The following is a 12,597-nucleotide window of genomic DNA, read 5'->3' on the forward strand; positions in this document are numbered from 1 at the left end:
TATTTGGAAAACAGACTCTACTGAATCAAAATTCAGCATTAATAATATGTTTAAGAATTTCAGTTAATGTGATAGAAAGGTTGGCTCTTACATTTATTTTGTAATTGTTACATTTCCTTAGTTTATTTTTCTGCTTTTTATAACAAGAACAAGTGCAGCCACATTTCAAGTTCTGTAAACATAAATTACTATGCCCTTTGACCAGTTAAAAAGAGAAGAAAAGAGAAAAAAAAAAGAGCTGGAGATTATAAACAGAAAATAAAAGGTTACACTAAACCATATCACATCAATATTTCAGCTTTGCTTTCCTCATGGTGAATAAGGCAATTATCAGTCAGTTATCCATCTTTCGTCTACATATAAGATTTAAATGTTCACATCACATGGAAAAATAATCAAAATGTCTATGCATGCCCTTAATATTTATATAGTGGAAACCTCTGCTCTACTTCAACTTCTACTACCTGCTAAGGAAACTGGCATTATGACCCTAACACAAACAAGAGGCAATATCTTTTGTTTTAAAAACTTTTCTTAGTCTATAATTTTGCTTCTCTAAAATAATGTGAAACTGCTGTGAGATGAAGAAATCTGTGTGAATGATAACTGTAAAATCAGAGAAGGCAGGGGCAGCTGGCTGTCAAAGTGTTCTCACTTCGCCGTAAGGTGTTAAATAACAGGGTTTCCTGTGCAATCTACCACCCTCAAAAACTTGTGTACTGTAAGATACAAACATTATTACTGAATGAGCAGAGATGGGCTCCTAAATCCAAATTGTAGTATCCAGAATCTCTCCTCTTCAAGAAATTATGCAGCCTTTTCTATAATTTATATTCTGCCATGGCATCCAGCTAACATGCAGAATTCTATAACACTACTGACTGTTCATTAGATGACTTAAGTATTAAATATTGGATATTTTAATAATCCCATACAGGGTACAGGTACCAAAGCATCATGTCCTGTGCTACCTGGGACAGGCTCCATCCCCTGCACTCTTGACCAGAAGCAGTTGGAAGATTCATCAATAATCAGAAACTTTTCATAGATTTATTGTTTCTTTAAATTTTAGGCTAGAGATCTCTGGATACATTTGGGGGATGGGAGTGAGCAACCTTTAAGTAGCAGCTGGAACAGTGACTGTTTAGCAGGCAGGGGTGTCAAATTGTGCAAATAAATCATTTTCAATTTCATTACCAGGACTTTTTCTGTCTGCACTTATTGTATCATGCTAATCAAGTAGATTTATAATAGATATTGTGAAATAGACATGTCCCAGCCACACCTGATTCATATCCAAGCATCAAAAATGTAAGGGCTGACAAAAATGCTTTTTTCAAACTTAAACTTAAGTAAAAGTCATAAACAGGTTCAAAATATTTGTTACATCTTGTTCTTGGTGCTAATTATTCTGCAGCTAAAATGAGTGGGAAGTATATATTCCTTTGAAATGTGTCTTGTTCATGTTCATGAGTTGACTGCAGCAAAACTGACTGGGTCGGGTTAACCTTTGTCTAACATAATGCATTACTTTTTCCATTATATTTCACTGAATATTATACCATATATTACATTATTGTATATAATATTACATATTTTCAATAATCTAAGTTTTAAGAATTAAAGTAATAGATATGTAATTTTCACAGTATGATTTGAATTTTAATTAAGCACAGCGCACACTTTGAATAAAAAATAAGTTTACCATTGACTGTTGTCTTATAGAGATAAGTATTACTTACAAAAGCTTATTAAATTGCCAAAAAGTTCAGTATGAAATAGTAGTTTAATTTTTTCTAAACTACTAACAGTTTAAAAAACGTGTTTTATCTTTTATGTAATATTTTCATGGTTTTAAATAAAAGTCCATTAATTACTGTTTTAAAAATGCATAAATAGACAAATTGTTCATATCAGATAACATTGATCGATCTAAAATGGAAGTGTAATGATAATATTGAAAAGCTACACATAAACAACTTGACTAAGATATAGTAGACAGTGGAAAAGTAAGTGTTTCCTTGATATGCTGAAAACCGAAACAAAGGTTAATTTCAATTATATTTACGTTATCATACATTTCTTTACAATTTAAATGTGAGAGGGATGTTTGCCATGCTATAAATTTAAAACATAAAACATCTAAATATAAAACAAAAATAAATGCAACTTAATATCCTTGTCTTATTGAAAGTTAGTAAATGCAATTACTGTAGCTCTAGGGATTAGATTAACTTTAAGAGATTAATGAATTAATGAATAAAGAAATGCTAAGGTATATTCAAAAAAACAAAATAACAATGAAATAACATTTTATAAACCTTGCTATTATGCATTTACCTGAAGCATTTAAAAAAAAAAAATTCTTTATTTATTTAAATTTTAACAATCTTCTTCTAAAAGGTATGCATTTAGAGTCACCATAAAACCGCATTGAATTATGCTGTCTGCAAATATGCATTTTTGCATGATGAAATTTTTGGACATGTTTTGAAAGATCCATACTAGCATTTACAGCAGTGTTTACATTGCTGCTTGTTTCCTTAGAAGTTTAACCGATTATGCAAACCTTTAAAGAATGAGCGCAGTCTGTAATGAACCTGCTAGTCTTTGCAGTACAACCTCAGTAACCGTCTATGAGTTTGCTCACCTACCATTACATAAAATGCCCAGCATAACTAACCATTACTTGTTTCAAAATAATTTTGAAATTGTTTTAGTGTCAATTTTTCTCTCAGCAATAATACTTGGAAGTTAATAAATTATAATCTAGAAACTTTAAAAATAACACTTAAGGTTGAGACGCTATAAATTAAAGTAATAATAATAATAATAATAATTATTATTATTATTATTATTATTATTATTATTATTTTACAAAAATGTATGTTCCATTTAATTAATTACAAAAACAATTTTAATAATTTTAATTTCTACATTTCTGTTTAGTCAAAGGGAGTTATGTAGTTTAAAAAGGAAATTAATTCAAAAACAGTATGTAATGTGAAATAACCCCCTTTTCTGTGTAGATTTTCTGACTTAGCCTAATTTTTTTTACATCACTTGCAAGTATAATATATTGAAATAAAAAATTACAAATACAACTTACAGTTGGCTAAATTAAATAATACATTACCTAATAATTTAATATATTTATTAATTTTATTTGTCAAAAAAACCTTTGCTCAATGTCAGACATTATTAAGTCCTACAATCCTAAGTATATTAACTCAGAAGTTTAGTGTAGTTCTGCATTGCCTTGCCCAATGTCCTACACAGCAAGAAAAGCCGTTCAGTATCTGAAGAGACTATGCTGCTTTATTTCTTAAATCACCTAATTTTATTAGAACAAAACACAATTAAAACTGTCAATTGTATAAAAAAAAACGTTTCACTTTGGAAAGGAAAACTGAGGACAATATTTCAGTGATTGTACTGTTCATCTATTATTTGTACTGAGTTTATCTGTATGAACATATTATCCGTAATGTGCATATCTGTCTGAAGATATTGGTGCAACTTTGTATTGAACATACTACTACTAAAGTCCAATAGCTGAAATGCAATTTCAAATTCAGGATAAAATCAATAAAAAAAAACAAGCATCATAATATTGCAATTAATAAAGACTCTCTGTCAATGCAACTAATTCATATTGCGTGAGAAATTCACTGGAGTAAATGCAATCATTTAATATTTTAAGAAACATACATCATATTTATGATATAGTCAATGTTGTCTAAAGATACTTCAGAATTAGTACAATCTAGAAAGAGCACTGTGTTTCCCATTGAATTATGATGGTTATTCATGCCATTAAATATTACTCACCTGATAAAAGTGACTGAGGGAAGTATATATTCAAGGACAATGCAAGCAAGCTTATATGTACCTTGCTGTATTTGTTTTCTGCTTGCTACAATGTTTCTAAAGACCATGTTCCATTATTACCACACTGTTTCTGATTTCCTGTGTAATTCTTAGGCGGGGGTTGGTTTATAATGGAGAGGGGAGGTGGGTGACTGAGCAGGTGGGGGTGGGGGGCAAGCCTTCTTAGGTCTTATCAAAATCAGGATCAGTGATTAATCCACATTTTCAGCACTTTGTAAACAGCAAACATAACATAACATAAAAATGTATCTATTAAGCTGTGATAATTGCCTTACATCTGTTTCTCTGTTAGTAAACAAGGAAATGAAAGATATAAAGATAATGATGACATCTATCATCATACACAGTTTCACCCTTGATCAGTGAATTAACCATATTTCCTCTTTGTATAAAAAAAATGATCTTTTCTGCATAATAAACCTTTAATTATACATGTTTTGGATTGAGTTTTCACATTTATAGTTTATATTTTCAGTTAAAAGTTTTGTGTTTTGTGAATTTAAATGATTTGTTATTTTGAAGATTTATTACAGGAAACTTTTACGCCATTACTGCCATACATTATTCTTAAGTGTTTCTAAATTCTTATACCTTTACCAACACTAGTAGCTTGTGTCCTAACTGCTCTTTTAAGGCTAATCGGTAGCCATGTACCCTACACTGTAGCCTGACACCTGAAGTTACATTTCTGGGGAGGTGCACCTCAGGTTACAGCATAGGATATACAGCTACGCCATACCTATGGCATACCACTTTTATGCAGAAATAGAGCTTGCTTCTCACACACAGAAGGCAATTAACAAATATCAACAGCAAGTGAGAACATGCAGGACTTGTCACCAGTCATTTTTCCATCTCCAGCTACAAAAATGCCATAAACACCAAATTCACAAACTGCTGCACCTTTTGAATGGTTGTTCACATTGCAAAGTTTTTCATTAGAATGCAAAAGATTGCATTTTGTAGACATGGAATAAAAACAATCAATCAAGATTACTCGCAAAAGAAATTAAATACAACCAACAAGTGGCTGAAGATGTATATGCATGACTAAAAAAAGAATTATGAACTAAACGATTTACTTTGGCTAAAAGTATCAGACAAGATTGTGTGCATGTATATTTACTTTACAAACTAGGCTAATAATAATACGCATTCTCCATTCAAATCAAGAAAGGTAGCTCTGATTTGGCTCCTAATATTTATTCAGTCTGGTATGCAGCTATTAAAAAAAAGTTTGCTTCAAAGTAGTGGAGAAAGGTAGACAATAATATCACTTTGGGAGTATGTTTAAACGAGAAAAGATAATAAACTATAGTTTTAGAATCTAAATGATTGCAGAATGTCTTTTTGCCATTTTGTTTTTGCCCTACTGTGATATCCAATACAAATTTGTGAGTTAGCCAAAGAACCAGGTTTTAGATTTATTTATTTTTGCACTTTTGTCTGAAATGACATACAGTACAAGTGACTGAGAGTTCTGTCAGTTCCTGGAGCACTTGGGGTTAAGGGCACTTCTCAAGAGCCCAATTGTGAAATCACTCCACCAGCCACGGGATTTGGACTTCTAATCATTGTAGATCTCATCCTCTCCTTCTTATTTCAACAGAGCACTAGAAATGGACATTGCTATAGATGGCGGCAGAGAGATCCTACTTAGGCTGCTTGAGACGGTCTACTCTTTTTGCACTGTAAACTATAAAATACACCTAAGTACATTACAAAACATGTATGAGAAATCATACTGAATGAAATATAGGGCTTTCAGTAACAGAATAATAAACAATATGTCCAGTAATCTATGTCAGTTTTATCTACTGGACAGAATTGTTTTAGAAGAATTTTGAACCGATAACCCAATTCAACAACCATTCAGCTCTTCACTTACTGAACGTTCTTGTTCTCATTTAAAAAAGTGGCACATCTATAGTAAGAGAAATATAGGGCCACATAAGTTATAAAACAATGGATATCTGAAAATTAATATGAAAGATAAAATGTTTATTTCTTAGTTTACATTTTAATCACACTGGTTGCAGTCTGAGTACCCTTTTGTCATTTTCAGGCAAACAGTAAAATTCATAACGTTAAACTCTTTCTTCATCGTGGTCTAGGTCTAGACATATTCCTATTCACCTAGCACTACAAAGGCTGGTATTGATCTAAAGGGAGGGACTGAAGTCCCGCTTGGCTGCTTCGCTATACTTGCATTGTTTATATTTTGCGTTTCGTAAGGCACGGGAAGGGATAGGGAATGACTGAAAATGAGAGTGGTGGGGAAAGGTCAGAGACTCCCCGGTGACAGCTCACTCTGTGCACAGCCAGAGTCTGTAAAGCCAACACTTGCAGCCACTTTGCCAACTTCCTTTTTAATATGCCGACAACATGCTCGGGAACAGCAGGAGCGCGAGACTCAGGTGCCGGAGTCGTTTGCCAAAGACTGAAAGGAAAGCATTACTGTCATTCGGGTCAGAATCATACCATTCACCAGCTTTAGCCCGTCTCTATTTACTCACCTCTTGATACAAACTCGTCAATATGAATACATAATAACGTGTAAAGCACGGTATATCAGGAGACAGTAACGAACTCACTAGCCTACACCATCTACGCACTCAATATGGCTACAACTTTCGTATTGGCTACGTTATTCAATAGTGCGTCACATTTTTTACGTGATGCTATATATAGTAGGCTATAATACTACCGGCAAATGGTTGACTGTCGCTGCGCATGATTTTAAATAACATTTCAAAATAACACATTAAAACAACTCGTCACAAGGATGTTTATTCTACATCTGATGTTGTTTCATACGCAGTTACCTAAACAAGTGATAACAACTGTCGTTAGAAATAACTTATTCTATAAGTTACTTAGTCATTCACTTGGTCTGTGTTTATCTTCGTGAAACCAATTTAAATATATTATTGCAAGATTGAATTCTCGAAAAAACTTGCATTTGAAGTTCAGAGTGGAGGTAACGATGGTGTATTTTACAGCAGTGGTTATTGCAATTATATGGTATTGCCGATTAACCGGTTACAGTATCCGAGACATTTTTTAAAAATGAAAACAGAGTACAAAGAGGTTCGTGTTTGAAAGCAGAGATCAATCGTTATTTGCATTCTTAAACAGTAAGGGATGTCCCCTTAAACTGATAAGCCTGAAAAAAAGTAATTCCATGGAAGAAAACTGTCTATAATTGTTTCAAGCATTTTAAGTTACGATTACTCATCATTATTTTTTAACTAAAATGTGATCGCGATGTTAAAGCTATACTAAGCTATTTAGGCAAAACTTTTTTTTGCGTGTGACTGATATGAAATAATTAACAAGAGAAGTTAAGACTATCGCTGCTACTCCAGCGTTTGAACTTACCACTCCTGAGAAACCCGTTCTGTCGTTTCCTCCGGTGTTTCTCTGAATGAGCTGTTATTTTGTAACATGCAAAACAAAGATCCCCCTAACACCTGGATGTCCCTTCAACCCCTATCAGCCTGAAAGCAACTGACAATAACTGCTCTTATTAACAAACATCAGCTCGCCACACACAGCCAGTTACCCCAATCTCCCCAGACTTTCTGGTATTTTGTTTCCCACATTCGCTCTCCAAACGACTCACCTCCCTCTTAAAGGGGCAGGACTTTTCACTCCAGGCTAAAATGTAAAAAGTCCATTCTAAATAACGATATCCGCGACACTTTTCGGCTGGATTTATTAGTCTCAGTACCCTATTTTTGTAATTGATTTGATATTATATGTTTAAATGATATATACTGTACAAAGGCTTTTTTTTCTAATATTAAACATTCAAGTCTTCAGGAGCACTATTTTTCGTTAGGTTATATATATATAGATTGCTTATGCATACAGTCGAATTATATGGAAGCAATACAAGTTAGTGACCTATTTTTCAGGAATACAATTTACATTTACAGTCCTTTGATTTTATGTCAATGAATAAGCTTCTCCAACACAGCTATGTAACTTAAATATGTCAAAGGCACACACACACACACACACACACACACACACACACACACACACACACACACATATATATATATATATATATATATATATATATATATATATATATATATATATATATATATATATATATATATATATATATATATATATATATATAGACACTCACCTACATTTAGTTGGGCCTAATGAACTACATCAGGGGTGGCACAGTGGTGCAGTGGTTAGCATTTTTGCATTACACCTTTGAGATCAGGGTTTGAGTTTCTGGCCTGGCCTGTGAGTTTGCATGTTCTCCCTATGTAATTGTGGGGGTTCCACTTCATTAGTGTGGTTTCCCCCCACAGTCTAAAAATATACTAAGGTGAATTAGAGTTGGCAAATTGTCCGTATGTGTGATGGGTTGGCACCCTGTCCTTCGTTATTCCCTGACTGGAGCCTGTAAGTTCTGGGATAAGCTCTGGACCCCCACAGCACTGCGTAGGATAAGTGGGTATAGAAGATGGGTGGATGACAACACCAACAAAAACTCACTTAACCAGTATCTAAAAAAACAGTTTATTAACTGTTTTTTTTTCTCATTGGTTACTTATATTTCACCACTATGTGTTGCACATTATGCCAACATGTGCTGCATATTTTTAATTGTACTGATCTGATTTTTAGTTAAGTCAGTTATACCAATGAACATAATAAACAGTAAAATAAATGATGTAATCCTCAAGAGGAGAAATTGGAAAACTACATTAACTTATCTCAAAATTTAAAACAGAAATGGTTCCGCATTTTGTCCATTTTCAGTATTATGTGGCCACCACACCCATTAAAGAAACTTTTACAGGATAAAAGCAAGTATGTCCCTGCCCTACAAACATCAATGTGTATATTACATCTTTCTCTCCTTTTTCCCTGTACATAGTGAGCCACTGCAGCTCAGGGTGAGAGCCTAAAGCCGATGTGCCATTTCTAATCCCCTCTGTTCCTGCCTTTGTGTAACAACCCAGCAGGAAGTGGGAGCTGGGCAGACAACAATTAACAAAAGAGCTGTGAAGAATACAATTAGCCATCAATAGGAAACCACAGGGCTTTGTGCCTGTTTCCATGGAGATATCCGACTACCTCTGTTCTGGGATTAGGGACCTTTCCATTTCTTTTTCTCCTTTTGCTCTTCCTCTTTCTCCCTCTCGCTCACATTCTCTTCCAATCCATCCTACTGTTTTCTATCTAAAATTCTTATTTTTTGTCAATTGCTTGTCACCTAGCAACTATGGGAGCCAACACAAGCTTCTGCACCTTTTCCCCTCTGCTTTCAGGCTTTCCACCTTTGTCTTCCCTGCAGAGTGAAGGTGACGTGTGTGGATTGTTTTGCTTCTGTCTGCCTACTGCCTGACAGCTCATTGAGGACAGGCTTTGTTAAACCTGAAGCAGCAGTTATGAAGCACCTGTTTGTCTAGAGCACAGGGAAACCATTTGAGATAGCTGAGGCTTTTCTGCATTTTAGTTGGTAGAAAAAAGGTCTAAATTTGTCGGTAGTGTGTATTAATGTTTATGGCTAATATTCCATTATTGGTCAGTATACTTTGGCAAGAAAAATAGTGTTATCAGTAATGTTCAGCTATCATAATATATTGATTTTTTTTTCCAGCAAATTCTTTTCAGGTGTCAGTGAGACAACTGATGTAAAACGCCTTCGAGTGAATGTGGAAAACAGAGTGTTATTTAATCATTAAAAGGAAAAAAAATACCGGTGATAACTGGTAATATACCGGTTTTAACTGATAAGTATACCGGTGAAATAAGCTTGGGTTAATGTATCAGTCATGTAATGATAGTGTTTCCCATGTAGCATACATCCAAATGCAGCAACTCCTCTTAATTTGACTGTCTATATATTCCATCCACAAGGCACGGGGAACACTGGAAAGGATGCCAGTCCATGACAGGATACCCGCATAGTCACACACCATGGGCAATTTACTGCTAATTCACTTAACAATTCCTCTCTGTAGTTGTTGTATGGAGAAAATAAATAGTAGTTCACTAGTTGATGGGAGTATAATTATTTCTTCATTACTAGTAAGCTTTTAATTATATGCTGTTTTTTTCTTGAAGGCTTGGGTGAATCTGAATGTTCTGCAAAAATATTCTAATGATGAATTAAAATGTGCCTGCAGAGATGTGGTGACAGTAGGAAACGTTTTTTAAAAATCAAACAATCCCAGAATAGAAAATAAAATGTATTTGTGACTTTTTTGCAACAAGACACTTTTTTCATATGTATTTTTCTGTGGGTACTGTTGTAACTCCTCTAGAACTATAACCACTTTTTTCCTGTTTGCTATTTCAGTTCCGACCCATTTTTTAACTTCCCTACCCACCCCCTCTTTGCCCCCCAGTGGGTGAAGATCTTTATCAAACCACAGACACTGAAAATTGCCTTTATTTTTGTATTTTATCTATTTGCAGGTTTTAAACATTACTGATTAATTTGTACAATACACTCATCCTTACTTCATTTTATATTTTTCACACAGTACTTTTCTACTGATATGAAAGTTCATATACGGTTTAGACTTGTTTCTCCTGTGTTTACCATTATTAATAAATCATTATGCATACTAAATTATGTAAATAAACTCCTCACTGTTGGTTATGTTAGAAATCCCCAAAGAAAGCTACTGATCTCCAGTAAAGCTTATTTAGTGACCAGATAATTTAAGAATTGAAAAATCCTGCAAATAAAAGGCAAAAACATCATTACAAAGCTGACACCAGCAATATAGTCAGACCACATTTTTTCCCTACGTGCTCAAAACTAAATGTCAGTTCTGCTTATGCAAGCATTAGAAAACCAAGATGTCTTTACCAACATGCAAAATGATATGGAAGCACAGAGGAGAGTGGATAAACATGCAAACCACACAGGAGAACCAGAGTGCAACTTAACCAATAAAACCTGAACAACCTATGAGCACATATACCTATAAATGTATGTCAGATAACAGCCATATTATTTCTGAGAAAATTTTATGACCACAAAGACGTGTATTTTGATCCCACTTCCACAGACCTGAAGTATTAGTTAACATATCAGGTAATATATATATATATAAACTAATTATCACAGATTGTTGTCTGTAAAACGTTGTTATGAACAGATGATCCCCCACTTAAACAAGCATTGTGAAGTGTTAGACTTTACTAATGGGAAGAGAAAATTCCTACAAAAGACAGTTTTCACTGTTTTACTTACTGTCACAAAAGTGGCAAATTATAAACTAAATCTAATTTCTGATTACTCCCATTCCATTTTGATAAGTTGCTTATGGCAATGCAATATACACTCACCTAAAGGATTATTAGGAACACCATACTAATATGGTGTTTGACCCCCTTTCGCCTTCAGAACTGCCTTAATTCTACGTGGCATTGATTCAACAAGGTGCTGAAAGCATTCTTTAAAAATGTTGGCCCATATTGATAGGATAGCATCTTGCAGTTGATGGAGATTTGTGGGATGCACATCCAGGGCACGAAGCTCCCGTTCCACCACATCCCAAAGATGCTCTATTGGGTTGAGATCTGGTGACTGTGGGGGCCATTTTAGTACAGTGAACTCATTGTCATGTTCAAGAAACCAATTTGAAATGATTCGAGCTTTGTGACATGGTGCATTATCCTGCTGGAAGTAGCCATCAGAGGATGGGTACATGGTGGTCATAAAGGGATGGACATGGTCAGAAACAATGCTCAGGTAGGCCGTGGCATTTAAACGATGCCCAATTGGCACTAAGGGGCCTAAAGTGTGCCAAGAAAACATCCCCCACACCATTACACCACCACCACCAGCCTGCACAGTGGTAACAAGGCATGATGGATCCATGTTCTCATTCTGTTTACGGCAAATTCTGACTACCATTTGAATGTCTCAACAGAAATCGAGACTCATCAGATCAGGCAACATTTTTCCAGTCTTCAACTGTCCAATTTTGGCGAGCTCGTGCAAATTGTAGCCTCTTTTTCCTATTTGTAGTGGAGATGAGTGGTACCCGGTGGGGTCTTCTGCTGTTGTAGCCCATCCGCCTCAAGGTTGTGCGTGTTGTGGCTTCACAAATGCTTTGCTGCATACCTCGGTTGTAACGAGTGGTTATTTCAGTCAAAGTTGCTCTTCTATCAGCTTGAATCAGTCGGCCCATTCTCCTCTGACCTCTAGCATCAACAAGGCATTTTCGCCCACAGGACTGCCGCATACTGGATGTTTTTCCCTTTGCACACCATTCTTTGTAAACCCTAGAAATGGTTGTGCGTGAAAATCCCAGTAACTGAGCAGATTGTGAAATACTCAGACCAGCCCATCTGGCACCAACAACCATGCCACTCTCAAAATTGCTTAAATCACCTTTCTTTCCCATTCTGACATTCAGTTTGGAGTTCAGGAGATTGTCTTGACCAGGACCACACCCCTAAATGCATTGAAGCAACTGCCATGTGATTGGTTGATTAGATAATTGCATTAATGAGAAATTGAACAGGTGTTCCTAATAATCCTTTAGGTGAGTGTATGTATGACTGAATGGATATTATCTTTATTGTATTTGTGCCACCTAGTATTAGACTATTAAACTTGCACAAACTTTGCACAAAATTTATCCCTCTCTGTTGTGTATCTTGTGTATTGTATTTACTCACTTCCCACGTTATATCTAATTGTTA

At 34.9% G+C, this 12,597-nt stretch overlaps 1 protein-coding gene across 1 annotated transcript in view; it reads right to left on the reverse strand.

Moving 5' to 3' along the window:
* LOC140592260 (uncharacterized) overlaps positions 1 to 7,500 on the reverse strand; it is a 31,127-nt gene extending 23,627 nt beyond the window's left edge. The window contains exon 1 of the mRNA XM_072715168.1: positions 7,273 to 7,500. Coding sequence (XP_072571269.1) covers positions 7,273 to 7,340 — 68 coding nt within the window. The 5' untranslated portion in view covers positions 7,341 to 7,500. The remainder of the gene's footprint in view (positions 1 to 7,272) is intronic.
* Between the last annotated feature and the right edge of the window lie 5,097 nt (positions 7,501 to 12,597).

Source organism: Paramormyrops kingsleyae, chromosome 8, assembly GCF_048594095.1.
Source record: "Paramormyrops kingsleyae isolate MSU_618 chromosome 8, PKINGS_0.4, whole genome shotgun sequence".
Lineage (NCBI taxonomy): Eukaryota > Metazoa > Chordata > Actinopteri > Osteoglossiformes > Mormyridae > Paramormyrops > Paramormyrops kingsleyae.